This window comes from Cydia strobilella, chromosome 1 (genome assembly GCF_947568885.1).
Source record: "Cydia strobilella chromosome 1, ilCydStro3.1, whole genome shotgun sequence".
NCBI classification, from domain to species: Eukaryota; Metazoa; Arthropoda; class Insecta; order Lepidoptera; family Tortricidae; genus Cydia; species Cydia strobilella.
Window position 1 is genome coordinate 35,073,982 of NC_086041.1, and position 21,061 is coordinate 35,095,042.

Sequence of the window (21,061 nt, forward strand, 5' to 3'; positions counted from 1 at the left end):
TTACCATCAGGCGGGCCGTATGCTTGATTGCCACCGACGTGGTATAAAAAAAAATAGACTTTAGAGAACACCGATATCCAATCAATCCTCAATTTCTCATGGATCCCATCACATCAGAACAGCACCAGATTAATGTGGGACCACCTTGAAAGTACCTTCTTTCGAACAAAAAAGAATTACTCAAATCGAACCACGGGTGTCGGAGTAATACATAAAAAAAAACACCACAACCGAATACAGAACCTCCTCTTTCTATGAAATTGAAGTCGGTTAAAAACCGGACAAGTGCGAGTCGGCCTCGCTCACCGAGGGTTCGGTACAAAATTTAATTTTTAGTATTTGTTTGTTATAGCGGCAACAGGTATACATCTGTGAAAATTTAAACTGTCTAGCTATCACGGTTCATGAGATACAGACTGATGACAGACAGACGGACAGTGGTCTTAGTAATAGGGTCCCGTTTTTACCCTTTGGGTACGGAACCCTAAAAAAATTGGCCCATAGGTTGTTTTTTGAATCTTTGACGATGGAAATAAAACACTGTCCTAATATAATTAAAATTATTTATTATCCTTCATCATATTTCTAGCATACTAAACGTAATAAGTGTATAATAATAAATAATTGAATAGTAATTTAGTTTTGAAATATTTCAGCAATATACATATTAATAACTCGATATAAGGTTAAAACGTTCATTAACTAAATAAGACATGCAAAGTAGGCGAATTATTATTGTATTTATTTCCCTAGTGCGTTTCTATGAACGCAGTCCGTCATTAGCTAAGTACTGTTTAAAAGTTTCATTAAAAACTATCAATAATGTATAAATTAATTAATTTAAAAAGAACAATTTAACTAGCGACGCTCCAAAAAAGTGATCATAACTCTCTTATTTTACAATCTTTGGCGAACTATAACAATATATGAGAATAAACATTTTCAATAGCTAGTTCCCAGGTAGCATTTATACGTCATTATGACGTCAGCGACGTCTTTATGACGTCGTGATGACGTCATTGTTTCGTCATTAAGACGTCGCTGACGTCACTTTGCTACCTGGGTTATCAAATGCTCTGTATCTGCCCGCCGCGCGCGTGAGCGGCAGGCGGCCTACATGGCGGTCTTTTGACCATGGCTCGCAGTACTATTGCTCCTCGCTACTTCTGCGCTCCTGGAACTTCACATTGTGAGGCAGATATCTCAGTAATATCTACACACGACCTTATTGTCATGAAAAGTTTGTATAGATGTTTTTGAGCACTAATATTGACCGCGCGAGTGCGAGGAGTTGTAGTAAGCGAGCCATACTACTAGCTGTCAATAAAACTGACCATTGTTTTTCACGTTTAAGATCGGTTTTATTGTCAATCAGTTCAGGGCACTTTGTTATAGCTTATTTTAGCAGCGAGCCCTCGTCCCGTCAATTTGTGCTTCAATTTCATTTGTGCCTTAACAAAGAGAACTCGCATCTAAAAAATCTATGCGAAAGTGAGGTAACTGTATCTTCTATTTATGTCACATTATAGGAATGCTCAACTTTGGTTCGAGTCACAATTCCACTTACATTTAGTTTTGGTGAATCTTTGGTAAGTAACCGGTAAAGCGTGTACTGAACGACCATTGCCTACCAAATCTTATATTAAAATACATATAACAAGTAGGTATCGATATGATATCAACATTAAAATTAAAATTCTTTCGACAGCCATGAGGTACAAGCGGGTATCTGACGAGCCGTACATTTACTGACTCTTACACAGATCAAGTCGGTCATTCAGTGAACGAAACGTTAGGAAGTGTCATTTTCATAAATAGGTAGATACATAGAGTAGGTTCAATGGACGATCGTTTCAAGCGTATATCACAGATACCTTAACAGGCATCTCAATGCTAAGCTATATGTAAACAGCTAGTCTGTTTCCTATTCCGGGCCTTCACCGGGACTTCGGATCGTACACTTCCCAGGTAGCATGAGACGTCATTATGACTTTATAATGACGTCATTATTACGTCATTATGACGTCGTTGACGTCACTTTGCTACCTGTTGTCTGAAGCGGCAAGAATTGGAGTCAAATCCGGGTGTCAAACAATCACGGAGCCGCGGTGAAGGAATCGAATCCACCGTTTCCTTTCATTTCGATTCGATATCGCGCAAGCGATCAAGAGTAGGTTTGGTTGGTTATTCTTAAACTATTCCAACATAAGTTATCCAGAACAGTGCATGTCCACGCTACTTTAGATAATGGGCGACCGAAATTAAAATCCTAAAGCAATTTCTCATCCAAAAATCTGTACATCGAAACACCTAAATGTGTGATGTCGCCCGTGTAAAAATGCGCGCGTTCTAAAACGGTTAATGATTATGATCTCGACTTAGCATTTACACAACGTCACCCTGTCACCCGCCCGGGATTCCGGGGCAAAAGGCTAGTAAGCTCCTAAATTAGATATGACGTCATTATTATGTACACATCGAGTTTGAAGGCTGACGCATACCGAAGGCTATGTAGTCAATTTCCACGGCTGCAAGCGTTCTGGACTAGGAAAGGAATATTTTACGGACGGCGCGATTTTGTTCTACTGCTTTCTTTAGTCTGTTATTGGGGCAGTCGCGGTGCGGGTCTCTTGAGTACAAAGAGTAACACTTTACTGACCATTTGTAGAAGACCTGCCAATGCAATAGATAGCTGAAGATGGCTAATTAGTATTCTTTGTTGGTGACGAATATTTAAAGGTTTACAAATGACCTGTTTTCAGTTCTGAAAGAGCAGCCCAGATAGAAATTGTAATAGGGTGGTCTTACGATCTGTTTCTGGCATGATTAGCTGCCTCCCGTTCACTTTTGAAGGACTACAGGGGGCCTATCCAAGATTACAAACGCCCGAAAAGGCAAAATGTATCGGGACGACAGGTCCAACGAAGAGTTACGTGATCATTTCCATACATTATTGCACTTTCGATTGGCGGTTTCTATCAACGATTGACACCCAGGAAAGACCGGGAATACTTTTTTTAAGTACATACCTAGGTTTTATATCTTCTTGGTACTCCGCGTCGCGTTTGCCGATCTGCTCTTACATTCGATAGTAAAACGTCTATATAGAAGTTACTTCGTCTAAATACTCACTCGTCTTTAACTCGCTAAGGTAACTTTAAACTTCTAATTTAACCAAACGGTTACACCATTTCCACTCCTCCTTACCGTACAATACCATAAATAATCTCAATTCACCTTAATCTTAACGTATCTAAACTATGGATGAAATGATCTATAATAAAACAGTATTCTGGATAACTTATTAAAACATGAATACAATAAACTTATTATTGTTACAACATAGCCGGTTTCGGTACAATTGGGTAGACATTATCTGTAGGAAATAGTATGCTTAATTAACTAGGATAATTAATAGTAAAACGAAATGGCACGAGAGAAAGCACTAGAATAAGTATAAATTAAAATAAATAGTTCAACAAAAAAGAGTGCTTGAAGCTAAACTATGCTAAGCGATAGAAAAAATAAATAAAGTAAAGAGATATGACTAGATTGTTTTTTTTCTAGGATCTACAATTCATAAAAGCACTATGCGCCTCTCTCCATATTTTATTATATAAATAGATATATAATAATATGATTAATTATTCCAAATTCTAACGTTTGTTTTTTTTTTTTAATTTTCTGATTAAAATATTGGCATTCATCTTAATAACTAGCGTCGAACAGGGACCAGCGATATCGCGCGTCGCCAGGCCAGCGGCCTGGCGACCGTCCCTACGTACCTCTTCGGTACTGCCTTCTTATGTTCCATACTACGCGAGCGCTACGACCAATTTAAACATGCGAACGTTATAAATATTCTATAAAAATTTTAGGAGTTAAATAGTTAAGAAATTCGATTTTGTAATACTAAGTTGCCGTTAGGTTTCCGAAAGACGGTTCGATGCGCTTGATGTTGCAGATTTCTGGTATCGCGGTTTACCGTCTTCAGAAGTATGAGATGACAAGTGAATGAGGATACGTTAGAACGCAAGGCGGTTATTTGGAATGAAGTGTCCGGCCAGTTACTAGTAAAATAAAAGGCGAAGCGCAAGAATCACCCGAGAGGGGCTCACGTCCGATCTATACCTTCGAACAGGGGGCTTTCCGTGCAAACTACGAAGTTAATATCTAATGATTGACGTTTTATCTAATATTGTCTGTGGGTTAACAACAATTAAAATGAAATGGATAGCTTATATTGACTTTTAATACTTTCTTAAGCTCCCAGGTAGCAAAGTGACGTCAGCGACGTACAAATGACGTCATTTATGCGTCATAATGACGTAACGGACGTCATAATGACGTATAAATGCTACCTGTGAGTTTCGTTTTCAGCTCTTTATTGCCATCGCTCGTGGCCAAAGAGGGTGAATGAAACATCGGGAGGCATTTAAAATAAATATAGGTACGCGATACGCTCGTTCAATTATTTTATTTAAAGATTTTTGTTTTATCTAGTCAGTTCATAAATTAAACAGTTTATTTTCTCGCCTCGTACTCTCTGCACGTTTTACAAAACGTTTGAATATTGTCTACAGGACTGTACAGACTACAGTACCAAGCTTTCCATGAAGTTGAGAGTAGTCTGCATGGAAAGCAAGCCCCTGTGGATAGTCACGGTGATAGAAAAGTTCAGTCGGTGACTTATAATAAAACGTCCGACCGACGTCGCCAACCTTCACGCAACTACGGCACCCTCCCGGCGCGGCCGCGATGGGATGAGATGAGGTGGTTCCGGTGACTATGATGTTGATGACAATATAAAAAGTCGCGGCTAGTGGACCCGAGAGCGGGCTGGCCGAAGCATCGCAGTCTAGTTCAGAGTTCGGCAAAACCTGCCTACATGAAAACATTTAGATACATTTAAATAATTGCAAAGCATACCCTGTATCCTAGAATCACTTTTATGGGCGATCGTTTTATACATTCAGAGAGGTTCATTAATCTATTACAAACGTTAGCGTTACCGCAATATATCTTTAGGGATTTAATTTTAATCAGTATAAAGATATAAGTACAATATTATTAATAGCCCGGGGGGCTCGGGCCGCCCCGGGGGCATTACTCCTACATTACGCACGAGGTGATATTTATCGATAGTCGATATACTAAGTATACGTGTTCCGGTTTGGCATCGATTACTGGTATCCTAATAGCGCGAGGGCCGTCGCTCGTCGCGCCGCACTCACTCGGCCGACGGCCGGCCCTGAGGCCCGAACAGACCGGAGGCCCAGAGGCCGACTCACAAGTCGGCACGAAACTAGACCACGTCGATAAACAACATAATTCAACGAAAACACTACAAATTAGAAAAAAATGCGACGTGAACGAAAACAACGCTATAAAACAATTTAAAAAGCTCAACAACATATTGCACTCAAGTTTCAGGAAAAATAACTAGATACACTCGAAACGTCGGTACACAAATTCATGTTGTTTTTATACACACCGCTTACTTACAAATCATAAACGCCTAAAACTACAATACTATATCAATATAATATAATTATTTGTGTAAATATAAAATTCTATGTCTTGTGGTGAGTGTAATATTTGACTATAGCGCGGCAGACGACGGCGGGCGCTCCCGGGCCGGGCGGGCCGGACGGGCAGGACGGGCCGGGCGCAGCGCACCGAGCCGCTAGCCGACCGAGTCCGGCCCTCGGCTCTAGGCCGCGTCGGCGCTGTGCCGCCACACCGGCACTTAGTCCGCCCGCGCGCACACAATATAATCTAAGGTATCTCAGTATCATTATAATATTTATATTGGTACCTTTTTGATTATGAATCTATTTTTGTCTGTAGAAATTACACTAGTTTTGTAACCTGTTAGCTCGCGCACCTCCCACTGTTGGCTCCCGGACGCAGTCCTCACATTTATTGTATTAAACACCTTAACACGAATAGTATTATGTATATATTTGTATAGACACATACGAAATAAAGACGGGGAAGCACGCTCGTTGAGAATTGACATCGCGTGCGTGCCGCGCGTTCGCGCCGGCCAGTAGCGGCGGAGGCCACACGGCCAGCGGCGAGCGGCGGCGAGACGCGTCACATACAGACACGAACGGCGTGAGTACAGTCCATTATGTTGATTATACTTTTTATATCACAGCCCATTTGGAATTTACAACACATAATAACACGATCTTTTGAAACGAAGGCCTAAGTATTCGGTCTTATGTTGAAGTGCACTTTGATTTGTACACAGCGTTAAATACAAACATTTAATTTTTGTCAACAACATCGCCATTAGATTACGTTCACTAACAAGTAGTTTGTGAGGAGCTGGGCGTACCATGGACAGAGTTGCGTCGCACCGATACGAGTCATCGCGTATTGTCCGTGGCGTACCGGGCGTCGGGCGCTATCGGCCGATGCGGGACGGGACGCTCTCGCCGCGCGATGCATCATGAAAGTACAGATCATTGGAGTGGGACTGGTTATGTTACACAAGAGGACTGCCGTGTGGTACCCCAGCGTATTAGCTTATCAGACACACACATAATAAAATTTAACAAAATATAGGACATATATACTCCAATAGTGATCTATACCGAGCACTTACATTAATGCGATCAGTTCGGCGGAGGGAGACAACAGTGTCCGCGATGTGTCCGGGACGGGCGCTGCGGCCTCGGCCGGGGCTGCGGGGACCGGGCGGGCTAGGCGAGGCCGGGGCGGGGCCGAGGGGCCGGACGGCGAGGCCAGAGGCCGGGCCCGGCCGCCGCGCGAGGCCGCGGGGCGCGTCCCGGTCTACGTCTTGTTGCAATATACAATAATTAAAATACACTTTTTTCTTACATTTTCAACTTACTTAATAAATTCAGTTTGGCTTAGTTCAAGCAAATAACTAGTATAATAAATTTATGTTAAAAGTTTCAGTTAAACGTTAAGTACTTAGAAGTAGAAGTATGATTACGAATGACAAAATTTTTATAACGTGTCATTTTATAATAATAATAATTTAATCAAAGTTAATAAATTGTATATATAATAATAATATAATAGAGTAATTTAATGATTAATCGATAATGATAAGAATGAAGCATTCCTACGCGCTGATTTAATAAATTACTTTTAACTAATTTAGTATACTCGCCGAGTGGGCTCGCATAATCTTTAGGTAAGTATGTAGGTAATGATATTTACTATACAATAAAGATGTATTAATAAATTCCTTGGAATTGTTGATAATACATGATGATGCCCGCTGCGGGCGCGGGGCGCGCGCTGCCAGACTCCTGCAACAAGCAACACACGCTGTAACACGACGCAACCGCAGCACGCTAACATATCCAACACTCTTAGTGCGATATATTTACATGTACGACCTGAGTGAGTCCTCGAGCGGAGCGTGGAACAGCCAGGACGTGAATAGCTCTTATTAGACACGGCGTAGCTAGAGGATATGGCGCCCGGGGAAGTCACCAAATTTGCGCCCCTGACGACTGACAAAAGTTTCCCTGCTGCTGCATTTTGCCCATTTTGGCGCCCCCCCCCCCCCTTGGATGGCGCCTTATGCCCCCCCCTAGTTACGCCATTGATTTAGACACAAGCAAAAGTATGCGAGCGAACCGAGTACACGCTGCACAGAACACTTCGCCGCTTGCCGCTTGCCGCTACGCTGGCGCTGCCCGCCTCGCCAAACGCTTCGCTTGACGCTAGCTACAGTATGCGACTGTTTATATATTGTTTAAAAAACAGAAACCATCACTTTATTAAAATGGCTATACCTACATTTTAATTCAGATTTTGCACTGTTACAGGAATGGCATGGCATATAAAGAAGTGACATGTTATTTTAGTAACGTAAGATTAGTAAGTATCTACATATTCGCTAATCAGTGAAAAACACCGTGAAGAATCCTGCATACCATTGCAAAAAAAATCAAAGGTGTATGTGAAGTCACCAACCCGCTTGTGGGAACTATAGCATCCCTTTTGTGCGTGAGACGAGACCTGTGTGACGAGATATATTAAGCTGTTTTTATTTACTTACGGTGTTGACGCGAGCGCGCAAGGACGGCGTCTAAGGTTAGTAAGGCCGGTTGGCGTCCTTGGGCCGCTTGAGTTGGACCTTCAGCCGCTTCATGCCGATCTGGAAGCCGTTCATCGCCGCGATGGCGGCCTGCGCCGATGTGGGGTTGTCGAACGACACGAAACCTGGAATATTATGAATACTATTAAGGATTGCATAAAGACATTATAAGGGCGTAAACTGAGTGGCTCAAGCGGCGGCGACTAGCAGCTCCCCAGGTAGCATTTATACGTCATTGTGACGTCGCTGACGTCACTTTGCTACCTAGGTCGTTACGCGCGGTTCATGTTAAACAAATGCGAATATAATGCGAGTGTCCTCAGTGAACGCTGCTTGAATCACTTGCACGCTTGATGCAACGCTGCACGCCCCGCCGAACGCACCGCTGGTCGCTCGTCACTCGCCACTGAGACCACACACTAAGGCAGAAATGTTGACCGAATATACATATGCGTAAAAAAATCTGCAGGCTTCTGCAGGTGGGAAAAGTGAAACGTTAAACTGTGCCAAAATTATTACAGTATTTCGTAAAGCGGAAGAGCTAGGGTAGATGGGGTACGGAACCCTAAAAACAAAAAATCTGAAGATTACATAAAACAAAAATGACAAGGTGTAGAACCATAAAAATTAAAGTAACTTTAAGTACCTACTTACTATAAATTAGAGCGTGATCTGTTTAAACTCAAGCTCGTAAACGTCAAGTTTCCTCTATTCTACTCGTAATTCTGAATGTCACTATAGTCAATTTGATTGCGTTCAGGATTAGCCTATGCCCAACAGATAAAGAAGTGCATTGTACTTAATTGGTATCCTTTATTAATGAAAACTTAAATAACATAATAATTATAAACTAATAATATATTAAACCAAAACTACCATTAAAAAAAACTAACTAAAACTAAAAAACCAAACTTAAAAATAAATACTAAAAACTTACCACTAAACCTTTGGCAGGGTTCCCAACACGCAGGCAGCATTCCCGCGCTGTATTGCCTGTATTGCAATGGCAATCCTTTGTGCGAGAAAGCTGCCCGCGCGAGGGTTGCCCGTTGCCTCCCTCAGGCGTTTACTGAGCTCCTTGTGGAGAACGAGTGCACCCTTGCCTCAAGGTCCGAGTGATATAAATGATAAATGATCAGCATTTATACGTCATTATGACGTCATCAACGTCATTATGACGCCATAATTACGTCATTATGACGTCGCCGACGTGACTGCTACCTGGGTAATAAACTAACTAACCGAAACATTTGCTCTGGTTAGTGGCGCGGTCAATAAACACTTTGCTGCTGATGACGTTGCCGAATGGCAGGAACATCTGCATCAGCTCCGCGTCCCCGAACTCCTGGGGCAGGTGGTAGATGAAAAGGTTGCACCCCTCAGGGCCGGAGATCGAGCACCCTGGGAACATAAGAAAATCTTTAAAGAACTCACAAATCTGCCTCTGGACACAATTGTTCGGCTTAATTCTAATCATAGGATCTTTTCTCCATACATCCATCCATCCATCCATCCATCCATTCATCTTTGGCACGTAAAACAGTCCTGTATAAATCACAAACCAGGGGCCCGTTTATCAATAGCTTGTTGCTTGTAATACAAGTGGAAGTCCCTTTTTGACAGCTTTTGTTAGAAAGGGACTTTCACGTATTACAAGCTACAAGCTTTTAATAAACGGGCCCCAGCTCTTTCGAATGGGCTTATGTTGCATGTCTCATAAGTTAATGATAATAATATTGCAATTTTTGATCGAGATTTAGTTTCACCAATGAAGCCCTCTTGACTTGCCTAGTCTGACTGGCATTTTTGATTTTTAGAGAGCAAGATCAGGATCTAGCTGTGATTTTCAGTGAGTTAAAATCAATGATTAAAAATGATAGAGACAACGTCTTTAGAACTTTAAGCATGGGTCAATAAGTTTCGTGACACAACTTGCATTTTTTGTTGAAAGTTGACGAGAGAAACAAATATAATATATATGCATCATATTTAAAATATATATCCTTGAAAGTTTGAGTTTATAAAAAACAGTTGCATTGCACAATTTTTTGTTCATCAATGCTAAGCGATTTCGTAGATTTTTACAAATGATTGGATGCGTTTGTGGGTTCAAAAATAGTGTGTTTGTCGTGTTTGGTTGTAGGAAAACATCTACGTCGTGTTTCACCCAAAAAAGTAGATAGGTACTTCGATATTTAATAGCTCGTTGTTTGTAATATGATTATCGATATTTAACTTGGCCGTTTTAGTCAGAATACCTACCAGAGTACCGTTTTTATTTTGTTGTCGATTTGTTTTTCGTCAAGGATCGATACAATATGGTGGACAGATAGAGTTCCCCTTATATAATACAAAATAATACCTATGCGTAATTTCACCGTATATCCTAAAATCTCCCAGTCAACGTATGGTAATTTTATTAGTGCAAAATTGGGATATCGTTCCAGTTTCAAATCAGCCATATTTTACTCAAATCTAAATCGACAATATAATAAAAATTGGCCCAAATACAAACAAGATATTTGATAAAAACCGTCTATTTCTCAGTCTTTTAAAGATGTCTAAGCTCTGAAGAGACAAAAGAACTGTACACACACGAAGTTTGTAAAGTAAACAAGGAGCTAAACAGTCAAGACAACACAACATTTATACAGGTACACTTATAGAGGTACATCAGAGGTCCGAAACTTTGGCAACAAGTTGTTACTGTAACGTGCAGCATTTCAGAGCAATACGGACTACACAGACAATTATAATGCGTTACCGTGTTTCAGCTCGGAAATTATCAGTGAAAAGAAGAAAGATGGAATTATGAAAGTTTCCGATGCTAAAATACGGTTGTTCGGGCTAAGGGCGTACACTCAATGTGAACATTTGCGGTTTGCAAAAATTTAGTTTCGCGTTTTAAAATCTGTATGCTGTTTACAAGATTCTAACTGAAAGACTTATCTTCTTACAACACTCAGACGTATATTGTCAATCGAATGTACGCTCGTAGGGTGATGTTGTGTTATGATTACCAGGGCATCAGGCGGTTGAAGAAGTAAGCAAGAGGAATCGGAAGGATGTATGATCGGCCGACGCGATGAGGGGTCTATCTGGTTGATTTTTATTGTGAATAGAGATGCCACTTTTCGACGATGATTTTTGCAATTAAAATTATTGCTAAGGTTTTGTCAAATTGTAAAAAACAAGGAAGTGCAATAAGCCAAGTCCAGGCAGATACGTACGAGTTTTTTGTAGACGTCAGCTGCGTGAAATCTGCATTCGAATAATGTCGCCACGTCACATGTACGGTGATATTGTCAAATTATTTCAATGCAGATTTAACATAGCCGCACTCTTTACAAGTGGCACCTCTATTCCTATAGCTCAGGGCTCCGCTTACCTTCCCTCTGCGCGGGCGCTATGGTGGACATCGGCGGCGGGATCGGCTGCGGAAACTGCCCGTAAACCGCCGGGTAGGCTGTCGAACATTTCCACAATCAACACCTATCGGACATTCACATGCACTCCACCCCACATTTAATATCAAGCTAAATAAACATAATTGGAGTATCTTATTTTTGGCCGAATAAACATGTGAACGATGTTTTTTAAACATATGAAAGCACTTATAAAACATAACGATTTAAGTATATGAAGATATTTAACATCAAATTGAACAATGTTTGTAACGAAAATGTAAACGAGTTTTGTAAATAAATAAAATAATGATAATACGATTTCATAAGATACTAAATATATATGATTATGAGAGAATCTATATTTTTTGATTGTTCATTAATTATTTATAACTTAGCAAAATTTCATATACAATTTTGAAAAAAGAATGTACTTGTGTACGCAGAATACTTCTAGAAATAATATAAAATCTAAATATATATGTATATTTGCTACTAAATAAAAACTTTGATATGAGTAAATTGTTAATTAATTATATATTTCTACCCTTTAAATAATTGCATATTGGCAATACATCAAAGTTTTACACAATGACTGCAGTAACAACAGATTATTATGCCTATTATAACACCGACAACATTACAACTACAGTATGTGACATACGTTTCCGACAGCGTGATAGGTACAGCGCATATAACGTTACACCATCAACACTTATAACAGTTCATTATACTTTTATAATATCAACTGTCAATCGATCGATCTTTAATGCGGATGAATATCGTGGACTTGGCTGGTTGCACTAAAGTGCGTGTAAAAAGATCGATCAACTGATAGAAGCGATGTATACACAAGTTGTCTTTAAAAATATATTTACAATGACAATTTTATTTTTGAGTATTTTTTTACAAAATTTAAAGCAACTTGTGTGTTAGTAACATTTGTGTACAATAACAGTAATGGTAATAACATTTCGCCTTTGACATCTATGGTGCTGCGTGATTATTTCAAGTAAACATCGTTTAATATTTCCGATCCGTTCTATCGTACTAGTTATAATATGAGAGAGAGAGCCAACATAAGTAATTATTGTATTCATTTACTCGTATAGACGTTTAGTCGATGTTTACATTGAAAAATCACAGCTAATATGCCCTAAATCCACAGAGATGCGTGACACGAAATAAAATGTTGATTATTCTATACAGTCGCTTAATGTCATTTGTTTATAAAGAGCTATCATCATGGTCGCATTTTTATCACTTGTCATGTCATGCGTCACTTTAGCACCTACATTCTTGTTAGAACGTGACAGCCATAATGACAGATGATAAAAAACCGACCATCTTAGCCCTACTGAACTTGGTTTAAATCACTGAAGTCTGTATAAACAAGTGACCATGAAATAGATGTTCATGAAATATCTGCACACTAACAAACAAATCTGTTTACGATTCTAAAAGTGTGCAAATATTTTCATACACATCATTTCTTCGCTCAGCCAGAGTTCGGACAAATTATCGCAAAAATAAATATGGCACGGATCAGGATAAAACAATTTTGAACTGCAGTTTTGAGTAATCTGGAAATTTTATTTAAAAATATTGTACATAATACGAGGTTAACAAATCTTGTCCTATTTTGAGATATATATTTTTGATGGTTTTGCGATGATTTGTCCGACCTATGCTTATCACCCTCGATAAGTGAGAAAATGTGCCAATTTCAACCAAAAGACTTATTGTCGGTTGTCAATAAGACGCTATTTCCATAAAGCTTCAATGAGGGCTATCGTTTTTTTTTGCTCACCAGTTGGCGCCTCTGTTGATGGTGGTCCATCTTCTTCTTCTTCTTTTAAAATTATGGCTTCAGCCCAGTGGGACTATTTCGCCAGTATCAAGGTATTGAGAGGTTTACAAACGACAAAAATTGTACGGTTGTACAAGACAGTGTACGGTGATTTGTTAGCTCTTGTAAATCGATAGCTAGTCTTTACAAGAAGCACGTGGACTACCGGCCGTTGACTCCAAGATGGTGGTTAAACGCGCTTCAAAATTAATTCTCCATTCACTGCACACTACCACATTAGTTTACTGTATAATAAGCTATCGATATTACACTTTAAACAATATTAATAAGCAAAAAACAAAGTAATTAATCACGATGCTAACTATCAAGATGGCGCTCGAACCGGAAGTCCGATGGTGGTCCAAAAGACTAAAGAACAGCTGTCAGTCATTGAAGTGACAAGTGACATTTGACATTTCGAATTTTGCGAAGACCACCATCTACACTAATTCATATGCGTTAGCCCTCATTTGGAATCAACCTTACCGACAAGCGACAATTTAGTTGAAAACGTAACAAATACAACATTGGTAAAGCGAAGCGGTAAACGCCACTCACCGACGCCCGGGAACGGCTGCATGCCGGGATAGGCCGCGTGCTGCAGCGCCGCCTCGCCGTTGGGCAAGCCCTGCGCCGTCACGGGCACCGCTGCAACATTCGTCAGATCAGCGCACATCGGCGATATCACGCCTCGGTCCTCGCCAAGCAGTGGGACGCTCAGATAGGCTGATAAAGAAATATGCCGTGCTTTATGGTACGTCACTCTCAACTAAGTTTGGTGGGGTTGTTGATGGGACTGATGTGTGAAGAGTACTGTGATTAGCTAGTTTACGTAGCGAGGTTTAGACTGGCAAGAACTTGTATGCAGTTTTTTTTTTAATACTACGTCGGTGGCAAACAAGCATACGGCCCGCCTGATGTTAAGCAGTCTCCGTAGCCTATGTACGCCTGCAACTCCAGAGGAGATACATGCGCGTTGCCGACCCTAACACTCCTCTCCCTCGAGCTCTGGCAACCTTACTCCCCGGCAGGAACACAACACTATTAGTAGGGTCTAGTGTTATTTGGCTGCGGTTTTCATTACATTGCGGTATCTGATCAAACTTTTGAATGCAGTTTACCTCAGTAGTCGGCAATGTAACGTAAATTGCATGCAAGTTCTTGCTAGTCTAAACCTCGCTTAAGGAAGACGCTTTGAAATATAAAGACCCGCCCCGGTTTCGCACGGGTTACACAAAAAACAAATTATACACCTAAACCTTCCTAAAGAATTACTATTGATAGGTGAAAACCGAGTGAAAATCTGTTTAGTAGTATTTTGTACTCACGTCCGTGTAGCCCGTTGGCTGTCTGCGCCATGTTAAACCTTGGCACGGTTGGTCACGACAGCGTATTCATTAGTATTTGTACTCACGTCCAGTGAACATCTGGTGTATCCCGTTAGTGTAGACCGCGTCCTGCGGTGGCGGCTGCCTGTTGGCCGTCTGCGCCATGTTAAACCTTGGCACGGTTGGTCACGACAGCGTATTCATTAGTATTTGTACTCACGTCCAGTGAACGTCTCGTGTATCCCGTTAGTGTAGACCGCGTCCTGCGGCGGCGGCTGCCCGTTGACCGTCTGCGCCATGTTAACCTTGGCACGGTTGGTCACGCCAGCGTATTCATTAGTATTTTTACTCACGTCCAGTGAACGTCTGATGTATCCCGTTAGTGTAAACCGCGTCCTGCGGCGGCGGCTGCCCGTTGGCCGTCTGCGCCGCCATGTTGAACCCCGGCATGGTCGGCGACGGTAACGACGGCAGCGCACCGTTCAGCGGCTGCGCGCCCGTGCCTATCGCCAGGCCAGAGAAGTTGTCTGTAATCGTAATGTTACCGTCTTTATATACTTTAAAATTGTATGATGTCGTGGCGACTTGCATAGATGCAATTCGGAGGTGGAAATATGTAAAGTGCAAAATATAGGTCTGATTTTAAATAACACATAAATCGTCCAGCCAGCATTGTTTGACCCGGATATGCTATTTTCGCGTCACTATTTTTATTGAACGCAAATTTGTAAATGTAAATGTACTTAGTTGAGCTTTTTCTCTTCTATTTCATTATTTAACCCTTTAACGGGCAATTATGACGCCTAGTGAAATTAGGAAAAAGCAATTAGAGGATGAAAAGATGTTGCGTATACGGATAGAGTTAGACCAAGAAAAGTCTGCAGAGATTTTGACAGCACACGCAGTGCCAGTGTTATTTATACGTCACAATTTCATAGAAGTTTGACGTTTAAAATTACACCTGCACTGCGTGTGCTGTCAAAATCTCTGCAGACTTTCCTTGGTTTAACTCTAAAGTTCTGTGTATTTACCAGAAGATGGCGGTACCACGGAGTTGGCCATGCCGTTGAGCGCGTGCGACGCGAGCGCCGTCATCGGGCTGATGTAGCCTTGAGCTGTCGCTGCTACCATCAGAGCTGCTTGTTGCTGGAATACAATATACAATACAATACAATACAATACAATACAATACAATACAATACAATACAATACAATACAATACAATACAGATATGAAACATATTAAATGACAAATCGAAGTCGAAATAAAACCACTACGAGCGGCGAGAATGATGACAAAAATGAATGATGTTAAAATGATTACATCTAATGTTGTAAGTTCTGACATCAAGATCTGTACTTAACAGCTGTTATTATTTGTTGCTGATATGATATAATTACTCGTAGTGTGTGTCGCGCGTAAAACCCTGTTGATGACTTGGGCGTAGGCGCTGTAAGAGTATGGAAGAGTGAATTTGTGATGCGTCGACCTGATCGGAGGCAAACTGATCGTGATATTAAGTCTGTCTTGGTCAGGCTCGTAACATCGTTTAGCATAAAAATGTATAACAGCCTGAGCCGTGAAACAAAAGAGGAGGAGAGGAGGTCTTACGAGCTATTTGTTAAAAAGTTAAAAGCATTTTTGATTGACCAGATATTCTTTACTGTAAAAGAATTTTATAGTCAATTTAATATAAAATTATTCCCATAATATTAATGACATTTGTATTTTCAATATAACATTTTAAACTTTCGCGGTTTGAACACATATTAAATCACATTTACAAACGGGTCTATCGCGAATTTATTTTGTCCCTTTATTTACCGACGTTTCGACACAGATCGTCGAAACAGGTCGGCGTTTCGAAACGTCGGTAAATAAAGGTAACAAAATAAATTCGCGTCCGTCCACGAATCACAATGCTTTTTGAAAAAAGGTTTGATAAACTACGGAATTTTGTAAAAAGATAATACCTGCTCAGTGATGACCTGCGCGTACGTGCTGTAGGCGCCGAACTGGTTGAACACGAACGGGTTGAGCAGGCTCATGTTACCGGCCATCTGCTGCATGCGCCGCAGCTGCCGTTCCTTCTCCGTGTCTGCGAACTTCACCACCAGGCTCGAGGACGCGCCCTGAAACACGGAGAAGAAAAAACGTTTTGCCGGCTGTACCACAGAATAAATAATAGTACTATCGTACAAAAAGGACACCTCTTACAAAACCGAAGTTTTACAGCGGTTCAGGGTCGAACTATGCTATATGGCACTATCCTTTTCGGCTATTTAGGGTTGTCAAAATTCAGGTCATTATCTGTGGTCGTGCACGCAAAGGGAAGTCAAGTTGTGCCAACCCTAATAGTTTCTCGGAGCAATGCTGAGCCGAACGGAGCCTAGTTTGCCCAAAGCGAGGAGTTTCGTACCCCTGGCTGTACACACTTGTCGAGAGCTTGAGTCTCGGCACCGCTCCGACCCAATGACGAGACAAGTAAGAGCGAGACGAGAAGGAAGCAGCATGGGCACACTCGATCTTGGCCTGTCTCGGGGTGTCTCGATGTGTTCAGCCGGCATTAAAATGGTTCTGAGTATTTGCAGTAATTGCACTACTATATAATATACCTATAATTAAGTTAAGTACATATGTAACTAGAGACTGATGACCCCACAGTCAAACTCTTTATTGAGTTTTGCGGGGCTATGATTATTATTATGGCGGTCAGCAAAATATTATCGGCGCGTGTCGATAACTTAGTATAGGTTAGAGCACGCGCTGATTTGATTAAGATAATGTCTGTACCGCCGTAGATTAGAGATGTATAAAACACTTGATTATGATTTAATAAATCAGTCTAAGTCTACCCGTCAACGGTACCTTTTACTCACCCAACTACGTTCCTCTAAAATTATTATAGAATACTGTATGTGTATTTTTATTAAATAAATAATAATAAAATATAACAACGTTACGGCGCTTTCTTTTAATTCCATGGTGGATCGAAATAGTTCCTACGTGGCATTTGCAATGACAAAGCTCAACTACCACAAGCCGTGGCAAATTGCAAAAAGCCTGGACAACCAGTAAAAATTCGTTGCCAATAACAACTTTATTTCATTAGGTAGGTATATCAGAAAAAAATACAAAGCTTTTAGAGACATGGGACGGAAACTTCACAACAAAGTTTATTATAAACTAAACCGAACAAAAACTAAGTGCAAACAATACTAACCGAACACACACCATTTATCCAGACTAGACTAAACTTGGCGAAACAAGTAGTTTAGTAACACTAATGTAATTGGTTGATTTTCAAATTACAGTGGCCGTATGTGTTTTATTTGTATTTTATTTGCTATAGGGCAGTGTTTCTTAAAGTGGGGTCCACGGACCCTGTTTATTAAGTGTCCGCAGTAGGTCAGTTACCTACTGTAAATATACTTATTAGGAAATCTTTTAGGAAGGGTTTTTATTAGGGTTATTATTTTCCACCGGGGTCCGTGGAATTGTTTAAATTGTGAAAATGGTCCGTGACTGCAAAAAGTTTATGAAACCCGGCTATAGGTAGTGTTTTAAGAGGCCGGTGTTGATTTTAGTCGCAAAAAATGTAAAATTGATAGATTTCGTCGGTGAAATTGTACACCTTTTGTTACCTAATTGAAATAACAAGTACTGGTTTCTATTAGCAAGTCTTCTTATCTTGTCTTTTATCAGATCAATTTTTTGAAAATAAACTCACTAAATTAGTAATGTTTTTTTTTTCTGATGGACGTTTAGGTAAACGCGCGTAAAGCACTGATTTTGTCGCTCTTATTTGTAAATTTCGTAGTTTGGACAGCTAAAAATGGTAAATTTGTATTACACATATTCTGTACTTGACCTTTATCAAATTACATTTTTGGTATATGACTTAGAGTTCGTGGAAATGAAAGTTAAACGAATTCAATTTTCTCCAGAAATTACTTCAAAACAAGTGACAATTTCTCTGAAAATCGACTTAATTTCAACGAAATTTTGGTACTTAAACAGTCTACAACATTTGCTGAAACTATTCTTGTACATAAATTTGTATAATTTACCACCATAATTTTTTGATGAATTTTTAAAAACTGCCCCTTCTCTTCATATATTACCGGTGACGCACGCTCGCGACCTCATTATTAAAAGGCAAGATGAGAAGTGCTAATATTCCGCACCCAAAGGGTAAAAACGGGACCCTATTACTAAGACTCCGCTGTCCGTCTGTCTCTCTGTCACCGGCTGTCTCATGAACCGTGATAGCTAGACAGTTGAAATTTTCACAGATGTTGTATTTCTGTTGCCGCTATAACAACAAATACTAAAAAGTACGGAACCCTCGACATTTTGTCACGTGATGCGTTTAAACTTTAGTTACGGCTTTGGAGTACCTACCTATTTTTATAAGAAAAGAAAAAGCTTGAAAAAGTTTCCTGTCTATGTCTAATGAAATAATCGCCGGAAAGTGACTGTCGAGAGAAAATCCGTCGCGTCGCGTCCTGTTTTTTATTACCATGTCGGTACGGTAGCAAAGCAAACAATCATACGTAGTAACTACCTGTAAAAATAGTTGCTCTATTTAATAAATAAAATAAAAATAAAATAAATAAATAAAACTATTTATTAATCTGTGATACGGCCTTATGGTAAAAGGTACGGCGTATCCTGAAGCATGTCTATATAAATGCCAAATGCGAATTTTATTCACGATACATTTACGCCTCCAAGCTTTACGATTCCAAGAAATATTCGATTTAGTACGAAAACATAATCGGCTTTATGTACGTACATTTTCTCTTTGAAATATAATCTCAAGTTTTTCACAAGTAGAACGCGTAAAAACACGTCGCCCTTTTTTGAAAACGTAATCACTCACTGAATAAACGCACGAACCCTGAAAAAGTTTATTGTGCGAGTCTTTTAAAAGTATTCTTAACGTGAGTCGCGAGGGAAATATTAAGGAGCTTATAAATAAAACGGCACAATCGGCCCCCGGACTATTACGAGTGCAATTTCCTACGAACTACCGAAAGCCGGCGAACAATGCGGGGCTAAGCGTTCAACGTTGGCATGAACATTCATTATGTATTTGCCGGGACGGGCAAAAATCGTAGCGCTCCATAGGCCGGGCGCAACAGGTCGCCGCCCGCTCGAGCAACAAGTTATTTGGGCTCACATCCAAAAATGCATCGGCCGGCCTGCAAAGCTCAAGCCGTTTCCTTCCGTAATAGTTTCGCCATTACGGTTTTACCCTAATTGGCCTTGTCGAACGCATTAATTGCTCGTTAAAGTTGGATTTTACATAGCCTTTTTTAATGCAATCGTAATGAGGGTGCGTTATTATATGTTAATGGACCGCCTCATTAGTGTAATAGGATTATAAATTTATTGTAGCAATTCAGGAAATTTTAACCGTGGAAAGGTTTTAATGAATATTACTCGACGTTTTATGAGACGTTCGTGGTTTTGCTTTGTAGTTTTGATTGGAAATAATTGGTTCTGTTTTCATAATTATATATTTCGTTTGTGTCAAATTGGCTTGTTTTCAACGACGAAAATGTAAATTGTTAATGGTTTGTTACTGTTGTGAAGTAAAACGTTCGATTTAATTGAACTACCAAGTAGTGAAAACGCGTAGTTAGGCGAGTCAATTAGCTACGCTTGATATTTAATGAAGTTTATTAAGAATCGATTTTCTTATACGGAATCGTGGAGCAAAAGAACAAGACATCATACAGAATCCAAAGATGAGCCTAATGATTTTTGTTAATTATTGTTTATCATCAATAATGATGATTATTTTTCAGATCACAAGTAGAAAAAACCGGCCAAGTGCGAGTCGGACTCGCGCACGAAGGGTTCCGTACCATTACGGAAAAAAACAGCAAAAAAATCACGTTTGTTGCATGGGAGCCCCATTTAAATATTTATATTATTCTGTTTTTAGTATTTGTTGTTATAGCGGCAACAGAAATACATCATCTGTGAAAATTTCAACTGACTAGCTATCACGGTTCATGAGATACAGCCTGGTGACAGACAGACGGACAGACGGACGAACAGACGGACAGCGGAGTCTTAGTAATAGGATCCCGTTTTTACCCTTTGGGTACGGAACCCTAAAAAACATTTTTGCATACAATATGGTCACCCTACTCAATGTGACGTCTTGTCGCTTTCTATACAGCATACAGCGTATGTGAAAACTTATGTGAAAAAAACTGTTTTTTTTTTAACGATATGGTAATGCTGTTAAGCATACCCCCTGTGACCTAGAGAGGCGTCGGGGGTTATGTGGGACTCCCATCGTCCATTCCTTTCCCTTAGCGAGAAAAGGGGGAGAAGTCCTACCCACTAAACCCACATCGGATTTAATCATTAT

At 40.2% G+C, this 21,061-nt stretch overlaps 1 protein-coding gene and 1 long non-coding RNA gene across 4 annotated transcripts in view; one reads left to right on the plus strand and one right to left on the minus strand.

The window, feature by feature from the left end:
* The window catches only part of LOC134745394 (uncharacterized), a 214,409-nt gene that overhangs the window by 100 nt on the left and 193,248 nt on the right, over positions 1 to 21,061 (plus strand). The gene's annotated exons all lie outside the window — the stretch shown is intronic.
* The window catches only part of LOC134745227 (CUGBP Elav-like family member 4), a 329,485-nt gene continuing 308,973 nt past the window's right edge, over positions 550 to 21,061 (minus strand). For 2 of the 3 annotated variants that reach the window (XM_063679225.1, XM_063679238.1), the window contains exons 5-12: positions 16,644 to 16,802; positions 15,702 to 15,816; positions 15,024 to 15,197; positions 13,901 to 14,068; positions 11,478 to 11,555; positions 9,332 to 9,508; positions 8,051 to 8,214; positions 550 to 7,292 (exon numbers count right to left, since the gene is read on the minus strand). In XM_063679225.1, the coding sequence (XP_063535295.1) occupies positions 8,087 to 8,214; positions 9,332 to 9,508; positions 11,478 to 11,555; positions 13,901 to 14,068; positions 15,024 to 15,197; positions 15,702 to 15,816; positions 16,644 to 16,802 (999 nt within the window). In that variant the 3' untranslated portion in view covers positions 550 to 7,292; positions 8,051 to 8,086. The remainder of the gene's footprint in view (positions 7,293 to 8,050; positions 8,215 to 9,331; positions 9,509 to 11,477; positions 11,556 to 13,900; positions 14,069 to 15,023; positions 15,198 to 15,701; positions 15,817 to 16,643; positions 16,803 to 21,061) is intronic. The other variant, XM_063679232.1, reaches the window with a different exon arrangement.